This window comes from Camelina sativa, unplaced genomic scaffold (assembly GCF_000633955.1).
Source record: "Camelina sativa cultivar DH55 unplaced genomic scaffold, Cs unpScaffold00462, whole genome shotgun sequence".
Taxonomy (NCBI): Eukaryota; Viridiplantae; Streptophyta; class Magnoliopsida; order Brassicales; family Brassicaceae; genus Camelina; species Camelina sativa.
Genome location: NW_010921703.1, coordinates 9204 through 23241, shown reverse-complemented (window position 1 = coordinate 23241; position 14038 = coordinate 9204). Strand labels below are relative to the sequence as shown.

Genomic DNA, 14038 nt, shown 5'->3' with positions numbered 1-14038 from the left:
CAATCAATAAGGTGTCTTGCAATCGTATCTCCTTTCTTATCTGTAACAGGCTTAAAGCTAATGATTCTCTTCTGCAATTCCCAGTTTGCATCAATCCAGTAAGCTGTTATAGCCAAGTAACTACATGAGGTAGTAGGAGCTTCCCATATATCGGTCGTGAGAGAGACTCTCTTGTTCTTGTTAGCAGCAAACAACTTCTTCAAAGAAGCCTTCTCTTGCAAAAACATTGCAGCAATACCACTAGCAACTGTCTGCTGTGATACATGGTCCACGTACACAGGGAGTGCCTTATGACAGAATCTCTTAAAGCCCTCGGATTCAGCAAATGAAAATGGCAGCCCGCCAAGAACAATCATCTCATTGACTGATCTCCTGAAAAGATCTGGATCATATTTAAGATTACCGCTACCATCATCATCACTACCACAACAACGACCAGTGCTCTCTCTATCAAGATCAACGGGAGTAAAGTGTTGCCATATATCAGATATCTGAGCAATCTTCATCCTTGATTTTGGTGGAAGTTCAGAACTTGATCTTTCAGTTTCTGTTCTTTTCTTTCCCACACTAGTCTGAACTTGAAATTGTTCTTCTTCTCCTTGAACCTCTTCATCAAGTAAGTCATCGTTGTTGCCATGACAAGAAGGCGAAGACATTATCTACAAAAAATTTCAAAATGCTCAAATCATACTCATCACAACAGCAAGCAGATTCACAATCACGCTTAAATCATCACCTTATAACATCACATCAGAACTCTACAAGTGAGAAAGAACAAAACTTTTTTTGAAGTAACTGACTTTGAGATGAGGGTCAATTGAAATCGAACAAACATCAACGAAAACACAAACCTTTACCCACGGAGATGAGAATAACTGTCAGAAACTAAGGCTCCGACCGTCGGAGATAAGCAGCGTGCAAGTTCTGATGGAAATGAGACGCCGCCGCAAGTTTCGACTTAAGAGAACCAAACAAATCTTAAAATCAGGTTAAGACATTTAAGTTGTTTCATTTTCGGTTAGTTCGGGTACCCGAACCGACCCGAACAGAACTAGACTGAACTAAAACTTAACAGTTGCGGATCGGTTCTCATCCATAACCCGAAGTCAAATCGAACTTAAAAAATACTTCGGTTCGGTTCGGTTGGGTTCGGTTCGTCGATCAAGATTAAAGAAGGAGAAGAGAAGAGCACCGAACTGTCTTGAGCCGCCGCCGTCGTCACTCGTCACCATTTCCGCCGCCGAAATGTATGAAGAGAAGTCCCAGCACTTGTCATAACAATTGTAATCAAAGAGAATCTTTAAAATCATCCACACCAAAAATGAATGACATGTTGATTCTTTTGTTCTTCATAGTAGAATCTTGATTACTATGGTCACTGAGGCCGTGTCAGTCGTTTACAATTTGAAACAGCTTCCACGAAACTGTTAAAATGAACAAAAAACAAAAATGGAGTTTGAAGATGACTCTGTTAAACAATCAACAGACTTACTTGTGTTATAGAAAAGGCATCTTTAAAAGTGATTAGTGAACTAACTACAGATGCCTTCTCTATTATGGTCTTTGCCTTCTCTAAACGAAAATGATTTGTATGATACTCTGAGAATCAGGTGAATAAAATCGAAGAAATGTCACAATTCAAAACACAAAACAGTGTTTCTAGGAAAAGTCAATTGAGCAAGTTAGTGTAGTGTGTATATTCATTCTTTGAACATAATACTCTTAAAACAATGTAGGCCATTAGTATTGGTTGGCTGAGTACTATATTTGATATTTTTTATATGATCTTACATCTTTCTATATTGAGTAGTAGTAACAAGAAGAGCTAATCTTTGCTGGAGTAGCGACTGCGAGTGTAGAGGAACAAAGCTGTGGATGCAGCCACCACGTAGGGGAAGATCGTCCATATTCCCTGCACAAGTATAGGAACCAAAACTTCAAACTTGTGTAAAAGCAATTTACATCAGTTTTCTCTCTGTCTCTCTCTTACTCTACTCACCACTGCAGTTGCTACTGTTGCAAGAGCAAACATGGGGCGTTCTCTAAGGAGAAACCCAATCACCAGCTGAAACATTTGTTAGAATCAGTATCCCATTCTAACAAAAAAAAAAAATCGAAATAGAATATAAAAAAGAAAAGCAGGTAAACCTGAAGTGGAAGAGTAATCAAGCCGCCACAACAAACTCCTGCAAAGAAACACTCTGGAGATATTCCCTGTAAAGGTTCATGTATATGATAGGTGTGGTTTACCATATGCTACATATTGAATCATCAACTCCGCAACACACTTACAAGAGCCCCGGCAAAGAATGCTGTAGGATTCCTCATTCCCAGAGAAAATCTTTCCACTGCATTCAACACAATATAAAAGTCATTCAACACATTCACAAAGAAAATCTTTTCCACTGCATGCAATTTCCTACTTACCAAAACCTGAGAGGTTGCCATACTTTTGAACAGCATGAGTAATGCTCATTGCTTTCTCTTTACCTATTCCCAGCTGTATATAAAAAGACCAGTACCAATGCAAAAAAGTAGACAAACAATCAGCTTTTGGATACATATTTTAATTGGGAAATAATTAACAAGAATGGATTAACCTTTGAACAAACATCATCTGAAGCTCCACTTTGTCTGAAGAGCTTCCCAAGGTAAAAAGGTATCATATCGCTTATACAAACCCCCCTTTACCGATTATATTGAAGTTGGCAGCAAAGACAACAAAGAATAAAGCTGGATGATGATTGTTATGAATCATGTGGCCTATGTTGTTTTTTAACCAGAGTTTTTATAGTTTTTTTTTACCAGTAAACCCATGAAACTGTAGACAGTATATAAGGAGCATTCCGAGAGAAAGAATCAACAAAGGATTGCCACGTCCCATCCAAAGTTAACATCCGGGCCAACGTGATTCCAACCTGACATACACATTTAGAGGAAACTCTAATCAAAATGAAAGCTCACTAGAAGCATTTTAACCAATTGGAAGATGAAACCAAAGTACCAGCATAAAGCACAGACCCATATATTTAGCGCCTCTTCGCTAATAAAAAGCCCGCACCCGGCTGCCATTAGCAACCAAAAGTAAACCCATCTGCAAAAAGAAGACACTGGAGGAGCAACTAAAGGGTTGTTTTCATAAAGACACAAACAGATTCATAAGAAAAGTAACTCTAGAGGTAGATTTGTGGCTAACCCGGGTGCATTTCCTGGAATCATGAACCTGTTCCCAAAGGCATTGAACGTAAAGCCTTGTGAAGATGAAGATGAAGCTTTGGAAAGATTCTTAACCTCCTCAAAAGGTGAACCACCAGAGCCCTTCAAGGTTACACATATTACTGTAACAACGAGAGCCAATCCTAACCCCATACCTAACTTTGCTATGAATGGGACTCTCTTTACAGAAACTCCTGCGGTTTTTTCGTTTTTAAGCATCTCATTGACATTTAATTTCTCATCTTCGCTATCTTGAGGCTTTGCTGAGTCATTACTTCCTTTCTGAAAGCTTCTTACCCTGACCCTGACACAGTAAGAACATCAAATGCTAAAGCAAACAAAACCGACAAGCCAAATATGTTCACGAGCCAAACCTCAAAACCAAAAAAAAACGTTCTTTTTTTTTTTTTGCTAATTCCAGTCAAATTAGTATCTAACACCTACACAACATTTTCTTAACATTTCAGACTGTTTCAAGAAGATTCCGCAAACTAAAAACTTAATCTTTTGCTTCTATTTGATTATAAAACCTATCGGAGAATTCGAAATCCCCTTTCTATATATATCAAGAAGTATAAAAAAAAAACCTGTCAGAAGGAGGCTTGAAGAGGTGAGAAACCAAGAAGGATCCATACAAAGATACTCTGGAGCCCTTGAAGACAACAAAGTTATGAGGTTTCGGGAAGCTTTGGAAAAACCCATTCATAGGAACTGCCATGGAAGACAACATTTCTTGGGATGTGGTTCCAACGGGAGCTTGTTTTTGACTCTTTGACTCTTTGACTCTTTGCTCTTTGTTTTTGACTCTCTGTGTGATTCAAAGACCATCGATTTATTGGAACTTTCTGTACCAGAATATCCCGTAAAAAAACCAAAAAACAATAAAAATATTATTTTCGACATAAAATTTTGGGAAATTTAGGATTAGGCTTGGACATATTAACCATACCTGAAAACCGAATTCGAAATAGTTTGGTATGGGTACAAATTAGTGATAAAACCTGATCGGTTTTTATTTTTACTAAATCAGATATCTATATCTGATCAGGTAATACCAGTGTTCTAAAACGCGCTAGGCGTTCTCTAGGCGATAGATGAACGTCTAATGCCTAGTTGTATATGCGGGTGTTTAGGTGGAATTTAGATGGATATTTATATATACTATTTAATTATATATATGTACTATATAAATTATAAAATAACTATTAAGAAAAAATAAATTAAATCAAATGTCTAACAGAAAAAAAAAATATTCAGTTCTACAAGTATAAAGTTAAACCGTAAAGAAAGAAAGAAGAAGTGCAAAGCAAAATTAACCATCATTTTTTTATACTCCGTATATATCTTGAACTTCATCTCCATCTGACTCAAAGTCAATATCGACATGTTCTTCATCTTCATCTTAATCATCATCAGAAATGACAACTTCGTCATCCAATTCTCTAACATCACCCACATTACCCGCCATTGATGTCTCTCTAGCTCCCTCTCCAGCTCTCTTTCCAGCTCTCTCGCCACTGCCAAGTCCTAAATCCACATCCAAGTCCTCTTCTCCATTTTCACCCTCAATAATCCATTCTTGAGCATAAATAGCGTGATCAGCAACTAATATATCAACATTCTTCTCCTTTTGTACATTTTTTCTTTTGTTCATAATTCTAGTATTGAATTGGACAAAAACAAGATTATTCAACCGACTTGTATCAAACCGATTCCGCTTCTTTGTATGTATCTACATATGTCAAACAAAACCACCAAAAGTAAAATATTAAACTAAAATTTAGTTTAAACGTGAAAGCACTTTAGAATCAAATTAAATTAAATGGTAAATCTGTACCCCCTCAAACGAGCTCCAACTCCTTCCACATCCCGATGAACTAGTCGTTAAAGACAATATCCTCTTAGCCATTCTTTGCAAGTTAGGAACTGAAGTTCCATAAGTACTCCACCATTCAACTGGAAAAACAAGCCATAAATGTGTTAATAAATTTCAAATTATATATGAATAGTAAAAACATCAAAAGAAAAGGAAGAATACCTGGATCATAATCATCTTTGTTATCTTCACAACCTTTGATGGCCCATTGTGTCCCAAAGTTATCTTCTTTCTTTTTGTACTTAGTGATTTCAGCATTGATGACATTGCACTGTGTGGTAAGATCATCCGGGAAAAAAGCATCCACACACTTGGGAAAACTAGTAAGTACATTATCCTTTAATGGGATGGTTGAATTCTTGTAGAAATAGTAAGGATTCAAGAAATAAGCAGCGAAATGCAGAGGATTGTCAAGCCGACCCTTTATCCTTTGGTCAATGATATTCATTATTGGTTGTACGTTTTTTTCAACATTGTTCAACCCACTACGCACCTCAACTTTTGCTTGTGTTAACTCCCCATGCAAGTAACCCATCGTCGGCTTCTTGTCCCCATCAACTAGTCGAAGTATTCTGACCAAGGGTCCAAAAACCTTCAAACACATTTTCACTCCATTCCAAAATTGCGTGCTTCTCACTGTTTTATAGGCTTCTACTCCTTTAGGATGCTTTGCCCATTTACACCTTTTCCAATCAGTACTAATAAACATGGCTTCTAACTTCTCTTGTTTATACATTAAACTTTGTAGCATTAAGAAGCATGACGCAAATCTGGTGACACCCCGTCTCACAATATCTTTATTTTGTGTGAATTTCTTCATCATTGCCAAAGTCTTATGGTGAGCATAAACAAATATGGTGAACCCTTTAGCTCTGTCAATGACCGTCTTAAAGTTATGGAGTTTCCCAATGCTCTCTAGCATTAAGTTCACTGTATGAGCAGCACACGATGTCCAAAAAATGCTTGGTATTTTCTCTTTTAAGATCTTAGCTGCAGCCATATTGTTTGGTGCATTGTCGGTTATCACTTGAACCACATTCTCTACACCAACATCCTCAATGCATCCTTTAACAAACTCGAAAATAAATTGACCCCTCGGAACACTCCCTAGAAGAACGAAACATAGTTCCTCCTCTACAATTGATGCACAGATTCATAATACTTCTTTTTTTTTTTTTCTGTCAGACCAAGCATCAGTCATTATTGAACAACCATTCTCCTTCCACTCTTCTTCTTGGGTCTTTAACAAACCTTTTACTCTACCAACTTCTTCTTTCAATAAAGGCTCACGTAAGAGGTATTGACTTGGTGGTGTAACTCCTGGACCAAACTGTCCTGCAGCTTCAAGCATCAACTTAAACTCATCAATCCCAGCAGAATTAAAAGAGACAACAGCAACATAAACCCATCTTGCAACATACTGATGAACTTTATGAAGTCTATCTTTCCAAAGCGCATCACTTATATTTTGTTGCTTTGTTGGAATGGAAGAAAGTCGTGGGTTAATATCTGATGCAAACTTGTCCATTGGACCAAGTGTTTGTGGCTTCTTTTTTGTTCCCATCTCTCCAAGTTCAACATCCTCTTCCCTATCATCACATATCTTTACAGAATTTCTCAAGTCAACATCTGACATCATTTTGTTTTTCCTTTTCTTCTTTGCTTCATCAATAGCATTTTTACACTTTTCTTGATCCTCTTTTGTTGATAATGGACAAGCAGAAACATTTCCTTGAATCTTTGCAATGTGCTCTTTCATCCTATATGCCCCACCTGAAAATTCTTTCGTGTATAACTTACACTTCACCTTATCAAGATTTTTGGGATTACACAACATCCCATATTCCCAAATAACATCTTTTGAATTTCTTCATAAAGCTGATGTTTCTGCAGATTCAGCCATAGCAGCAGAATTTTGATGATAATCCCCTGCATTTTTATTGGAAAGACAAATATAAATATAAAGAAATAATTAAATAATTAAATCATGACAACAGATCAAACATGATTGTATATGATGTTCTCCAACAACAGATTTACGAATACAGAGACATCAACAAACTATCAAAGTAAAATAGAGACATAACAAAACTAAAAGTTAAGCTATTAAATTATTAGTTATTAGTTTAGTAATATTAAATTAGAAAGAAAGAATTGTACCACAAAAACTATGATACACGAAAGTGAACCAGCTCACGTTGGGAAAAAGGTCAATCGGAGTAGAGAGAGACTGGACAAACCAAATATGGAATAACAAAGGGTTGTGAAAACGAGAGGTATAGCCACAAAGATATCAATAATACATAATACTAAGATTTTTGTGTCTCCTAGTAGGTCTCAATTAACCTTATGCGTTGTAATACTTAAGGTGTCAATCCAGTTGGGAAAGTTTACTATCACTCAAGATGCAATCAAGAAGTCACAAGTTAAGCCAATTCAAAGAGTGTTTTTATGTAACAATCCTAGAATGATCAAAATGCAAAACGGAAATGAGTCACAGAACTAGAAACGAGAATGCATGACAAGAAGCGAAAATGAATAAAAACATAAATGAGTCTAAGCATGAACTAAAAAGCAGGAAACGAAACAATTCCAGGAATGTAATAAAAATCAGAAAGAAAGAAGTCCTAAGGATGGGAGTGTTGTACCCACGATCTGTCATCTCGGGAAATAGGCAAAGGGCCTAGGCCGGGCGTGTCTAATGGGCCAAGAGCGTATTACTGATCGGCCCATCAGGCCCGGAGAAAGGAAGAGAGCACGAGAATGCTTCGCGTTGGTCAGCTCGCAGCTCGGGCTTGGTCAAAGATTCCCGCATTTAAGACGATTAATTAGGACACGCAAATCATGCCCTATTAATTATGCATTAATTAGGTAATAAAGTGGTCGGTATAAATATGTAAGGGGGGTCTTTCGCCAAGAAAGAAAAAAAAACATTTTCCAAAAAGGGCAATACAATACACTCTCAAAAACTCTCTCGAATTCAGTTCGGAACTTCTAAACGGTGATAAGCTCCTCCACACTCAAACCACTTCGGAAGGAGAAAACCAATTCCAGTTCTCACATTTGGCGCTAGAAGGAGGGGATCTATCGCCTGACTCTCGTTAGTTCCGACTTCATATACAAATCAGCTACACACAACCACCGCTATGGCAACCAACTCTCCCAGTCATGTATCCCTGGAGGTGATTCAGAAGCTCTTACAGGACTTGTCTGAGAAGTCCGATCGTCAGCAAGCCGCCTCCGCCGCTCTTACCGAACGTTTTGACAGCCTGGAGGGTCAGGTCTCCACCCGTTTGGAGGAAGTCACGACGTCCGTATCTGACCTCTCAGCCTCCCACCGCGCGTACGCCGATCGGGTTGATCTCCTGTTCTCCGACCAAAACCCACGTCGACGTGCTTTGGATTTTTCCGGTGTTACTCCACCTTCCACCTCGCTGGTGGCAGCAACAAATGTTACTCCGGGAGATTCATTCCCACCTCAAGTCAACACGCAAACAGCGCCATCGCTGGTTGGCGATGGCCACACTCCGGTTCAGCCCGGTGTCGCCAGACCTTCCGAGGTTCCAGTCCGTCTTCCTCTCCCTGTGGATGAAAACACTTCGACTCCAGAGTATGTTACCAATCCCGAGATCTTCCGCATGCAGAGCGAAATCCGGGACATGCGGTCTGCGATGCACAGTGCAACCACTTCAGCTCCGGATATCTTTCGAGTGATCGAGGAGTCGAGGCGAACCCCTTTTTCCGATCAAATAGCCCGAGTCCGCATCAAAGATACTGGCAAAATTAAGTTCCCGAGCTACGAAGGAAAAGGGGATCCGACCAATCATCTCAAGACTTTCATGTTGACAGCTAGTAGGGTGGACCTCGAGCCTCACGAAGCTGACGCTGGGTACTGCAAGCTGTTGTAGGGTGGACCAGTACTACTTTGGCAGCTAGTAGGGTGGACCAGTACTACTTTGGTTCGCGTCTCTAGCAGCCGACTCCATAACAAATTTCACTGAGCTGTCAACCTCGTTCGTCAAGCAGTATTCTAGCTTAATCGAAACCGCGGTGACAGATGCTCAGCTTTGGAACTTAAGCCAAAAGGGTGGAGAATCTCTCCGGTCTTACATAACAAAGTTCAAGGAAATCCAGGTTAAGATCCCAGGACTCTCGGACTCCACAGCCCTGCCCGCGCTTAAAAACGGCCTCTGGCACGAATCTCGCTTCCGCGAAGAGTTATCCATGAATCGGTTCCCAACCATTCTGGACGCGTTACACCGGGCATCGAACTGGATAGTCGCAGAAGAAGACAAAATTGCCGCTGCGCAAAAACAAAACGCTCTGACTACAGGAAAACCACGGTTCGAAGCGCCCGCCAAGAAAACTCCGCCTACGACTCCGAAGTCCGGGCCTAGCACGTTCGCAGTCACTCAATCTCCTAAAAAGAATTCTCCAAAGAGTTCACCATCCAAACCTCCATTTTCACCGCGCTCCAAGAGCGGTGTACTCCCAAGTAACAAGTGGGTCCGAGATGAGGACACGTATTGCGAGCTCCACAAAACCAACAGTCATTCCACTCGTGACTGCAAGAAGCTGATGCATCTCCTCGCAGAAAAGTATGTGGCGGGAGGAATGCCAAATGTAACGATCGAGGAGTTGGAGCAGAAAGTGACTCCCGGGGTGGACGAAGATGCCCCACCTTCAAAGAAACCAAAGCAGTTTGATGGCAATGAAACCCCCAAGAAAAGAATCGACGTGATAATGGGGGGATCGCGCCTCTTTCGTAACTCCATCACCGCGATCAAAGACCATCAGCGGAAGCTCGCTAGCCCCCAGCCGAAGCGCGCTGGGGTCACGGTAAGCGATCTACCTGAGGTTTCTTTCTCCGAGAAGGAAACTGAAGAGCTGGACACTCCGCACGATGACGCACTCGTCATTTCACTTGACGTGGCGAACCACGAGGTCTGCCGAATCTTAATTGACATTGGGAGTTCGGTAGACTTGATTTTCCTCGAGACGCTTGCTAGAATGGGGATCGGGAAAGAACACATCGTAGGACCGCCCTCACCTTTGGTCTCGTTCACTAGCGAGACGTCAATGTCTTTGGGCACGATCACACTACCGGTGTCCACTCAAGGAGTGGTTAAAATGGTGGAGTTCACGGTTTTCGACCGACCTGCGGCCTATAACGTTATTTTGGGAACTCCCTGGCTCTACCAGATGAAGGCGGTGGCCTCGACGTACCATCAGTGCGTCAAATTTCCAACCCCGCAAGGAGTCCGGGAAATTCTGGGAAGCCAAAGGACGGCAAGGAGCTGCTATCTCGCAAGTCACAAACTCCTGGTTCAATAGCAACCACAGCTCGAGGTCTCCAAGAATCCAGTTTGGACGCAGCTAAAAGGTGACCTCACTGAGTCCATTTTTATCAATGATAGTTTTCCGGATCAAGAAATCAAGATCGGAGGGGGATTGGATAGCGAGTTCCGCGCCAGTCTGATAACCTTCCTAAAAGAAAATATGGCCACCTTCGCGTGGTCCGTAGACAAGATGCCCGGTATCAGTCCAGAAGTTATCTCCCACGAGCTGAATGTGGATCCGACGTTCCGACCTGTAAAGCAGAAGCGAAGGAAGCTAGGTCCTGAGCGAGCTGAAATCGTCAACAAAGAGGTGGAACGTCTACTGAAGGCGGGACAGATACGCGAAGTGAAGTATCCTGAATGGCTCGCAAACACGGTGGTAGTCAAAAAAAAGAATGGCAAATCACGAGTTTGCGTTGATTTCACCGACTTCAACAAGGCATGCCCCAAGGATTGCTTTCCACTTCCGCATATCGACAGGCTAGTCGAGTCCATTTCGGGTCACGAGCTGATGTCTTTCATGGATGCCTTCTTCGGCTACAACCAAATCCTTATGAACCCTGATGACCAGGAGAAGACTGCATTCATTACGGACCGCGGGATTTATTGTTACAAGGTGATGCCTTTTGGGTTAAAGAATGCGGGAGCAACTTACCAGAGGCTGGTAAACCGTATGTTCGAACACCAGCTCGGAAAGACCATGGAAGTCTATATCGATGACATGCTGGTAAAATCAATGGAAGCTAGCTCGCATCTCGCGGATCTGAAAGTTTGCTTCGACATCCTGAATCAGTTCGAGATGAAGCTTAACCCCTCGAAATGCACTTTTGCAGTCCCATCAGGGGAGTTTTTGGGGTATATCGTCACAGAAAGAGGAATCGAAGCGAATCCGAGGCAGATTAATGCCTTCTTGTCTATGAGTTCTCCTAGGACTTTACGCGAAGTGCAACGCCTTAATGGACGGATCGCAGCCCTCAACCGCTTCATCTCTCGATCTACGGACAAATGCCTCCCGTTCTACCAGCTGTTGCGAAAAGGGGGAAAAAACTTCTTATGGGATGCGAAGTGCGAAGAGGCGTTCGCTCAGCTCAAAGCCTATCTGTCTGAACCGCCGGTCTTGGCTAAGCCCGAGTTCGGTGAGCCACTCTTTCTTTACGTAGCTGTCTCGGACAGTGCAGTCAGCGGAGTCTTGGTTCGGGAAGAACGGGGGGAGCAACGACCAATTTACTATGTCAGTAAGTCATTTACTGGGGCGGAGTCCAGGTACCCTATGATGGAGAAATTGGCCCTAGCAGTTGTCACTTCGGCGAGAAAGCTGCGACCTTACTTCCAGTCCCATACAATCATAGTCCTGACGACGCAACCACTTCGGACGGTGTTACATAGTCCGAGCCAGTCCGGGAGACTAGCTAAATGGTCTGTCGAGTTAAGTGAATACGACATCGAGTTCCGGACTCGAACCTGTGCTAAGGCGCAAGTGCTGGCCGATTTTTTGATCAAACTCCCACTAGCCATTTCAATTAGCGACAACGTTGAAGTCCCATGGACGTTGTATGTTGCCAGCGCTTCTTCCAGATCGGGAGCGGGAATTGGGGTCCGCCTCACTTCTCCTACTGGCGAAGTAATTGAGCACTCATTTCGCTTGGCTTTCAGCGAGTCAAACAATGAAGCCGAGTATGAATCCTTCCTTGCTGGTTTACGCCTCGCAGTTGGGATTGGAGTCCGACGACTCCAAACTTTTTGCGATTCGCAGCTGGTCACCAACCAGTTTTTGGGGGAGTACGAAACAAAGAATGGTCGTATGGAGGCTTATTTGTCCACAGCTCGAGAGTTAGTCGCTAAATTCGAGGATTTTGAAATCACTAAGATCCCGCGAAGTGAAAACTCCGCTGCGGACGCTTTAGCATCTCTGGCATCCACTTCGGATCCTGCGATGACTAGGATTATCCCCGTCGAAGTCATCCAGTTTCCAAGCATCCGTCTAGAGAGCTCGAATGTCGTCACCCGGGCAAATAAAAAAAAGTTGGCTGCTAAGGAGGCAGCTCGCGAGGTGACTACGGACTCTTTGCCATCAGAGGATCCAGTCCCCGCTATGCCTACTCCGATGGAAGTTCACCCACCTCTGGCCGAACTAGACGCGAGTCAAACTCCGGAATCGTCGAGCTCATCAGTTGACAATCAAGCTGTTATCCCACATACTACTTCGGGCAGTGCGAGTTCTAACAGCTGGGCGGCAGGTGATTGGTGGAGCCCGATCTGGGCTTACTTGCAAAAAGAGGAACTCCCAGCTGACAAATGGGCGGCCAGGAAACTCAAGATTGTCAGTGCACGGTATTGCATCTACAACGGAATACTCTTACGCCGAAGTGTAGCTGGTCCTTATCTAACATGTGTTGCCGGTAAAGAGTCTGCGATGCTAATGCGAGCTGTTCATGACGGTCCCAATGGGAATCACTCCGGAGGTCGGACTCTGGCTTTCAAAATCAAAAGGCAAGGCTACTTCTGGCCCACTATGGTCACGGACTGCGAAAATTATTCTCGAGCTTGTGAGAAATGCCAAAAGCACGCCCCGTCAATCCACCAGCCTACCGAGCTCCTGTCTTCGGTGTCCGCACCTTACCCATTCATGAGGTGGTCTATGGACATAATTGGTCCATTGCATCGGGGACCAGGAGGAGTTCAGTACGTGCTCGCTCTTACCGATTATTTCTCTAAATGGGTGGAAGCAGCGGCCTACGTTAAGGTAACAAGGGAAGAAGTGGAACAGTTCGTGCTGAAAAGTATAATTTATCGCTACGGTGTTCTCCGCGAAATCGTCACGGACAATGGCCCACAGTTCATCTCCTCGAAGTTTGAAGAGTTTTGCACGAAGTGGAAGATTCGACTCAATAAGTCAACTCCTCGTTACCCGCAAGGTAATGGGAAAGCCAAGGCGATGAATAAGGTCATTCTTGCTAACTTGAAGAAACGGCTCGATTCTCGCAAAGGGCGCTGGCCAGACGAAGTGCAAGGCGTTCTTTGGGCAATTCGAACAACACCTCGCCGGGCCACTAATGAAACACCTTTCTCCCTGGTTTACGGAGTTGATGCTGTAGTCCCAGCTGACATAGAGGTCCCTGGAGTCCGTACTTCCTTGAACCCATTCCGAGCTGAGGAAAATGAGGAATACCTACAGGATACTCTCGACACAATCAATGAACGTCGGGACCAGGCCTTAGTTCGGATCCAGAATTACCAGAATGCAGTAGCTCGGTACTATAACTCCAAAATCCGAGGCAGGCCCTTGGCAGTTGGCGACCTAGTCCTCCGAAAAGTCCACGAGAACACCGAGGAGCTCAATGCAGGGAAGCTGGGAATTAACTGGGAAGGACCGTACAGAATTACTCGCGAGGTGCAAAATGGGGTGTATCAGCTCGAGGATTCAGAGGGAAAACCAGTCCCGAGGTCCTGGAATTCCTTACAACTTAAACTCTTTTACAGTTAATCTTTTGTATCGAGCTACGTTTAGCTTGATCCCGATAAGGGTACGTAGGCAGCCCACTTCGGGTCCAGCTATCCATATTAATAAAATCTAAAGTTTTCTTAAACTTTTTTATTAATAATGGCT

The 14038-nt window shown here is 42.9% G+C and overlaps 3 protein-coding genes across 5 annotated transcripts; 1 reads left to right on the top strand and 2 right to left on the bottom strand.

The window, feature by feature from the left end:
- Nucleotides 1–1673: 1673 nt before the first annotated feature.
- On the bottom strand, nt 1674–4031 carry LOC104773130. Of its 3 annotated transcripts, none has more exons than XR_765031.2 (10): nt 3804–4031; nt 3197–3520; nt 3022–3094; nt 2806–2918; nt 2601–2685; nt 2428–2500; nt 2293–2348; nt 2149–2201; nt 2000–2065; nt 1674–1912 (listed from the first exon to the last, which is right to left on the bottom strand). XR_765031.2 is itself a non-coding variant. In XM_019242585.1 (10 exons), the coding sequence occupies exons 1-10, from the start codon at nt 3944–3946 to the stop codon at nt 1826–1828; spliced, it is 1080 nt and encodes a 359-aa protein (XP_019098130.1). In that variant the 5' UTR covers nt 3947–4031; the 3' UTR covers nt 1674–1825. The 3 variants fall into 3 exon arrangements, 2 of the variants coding, with proteins under 2 accessions (XP_019098130.1, XP_010495982.1); XM_019242585.1 differs by having other exon boundaries at nt 2149–2214; nt 3197–3514; XM_010497680.2 differs by having other exon boundaries at nt 2149–2214; nt 3804–4030.
- Nucleotides 4032–4618: 587 nt separating this feature from the next.
- Nucleotides 4619–6851, bottom strand: LOC104773140. Its single transcript, XM_010497705.1, has 4 exons — nt 6344–6851; nt 5255–6226; nt 5054–5172; nt 4619–4948 (listed from the first exon to the last, which is right to left on the bottom strand). The coding sequence occupies exons 1-4, from the start codon at nt 6849–6851 to the stop codon at nt 4619–4621; spliced, it is 1929 nt and encodes a 642-aa protein (XP_010496007.1).
- Nucleotides 6852–11050: 4199 nt separating this feature from the next.
- LOC104773139 lies at nt 11051–13915 on the top strand. The gene has a single exon (XM_010497704.1). It carries the CDS (start codon nt 11051–11053, stop codon nt 13913–13915), a length of 2865 nt encoding a protein of 954 aa, XP_010496006.1.
- The last annotated feature ends 123 nt before the right edge of the window (nt 13916–14038 follow it).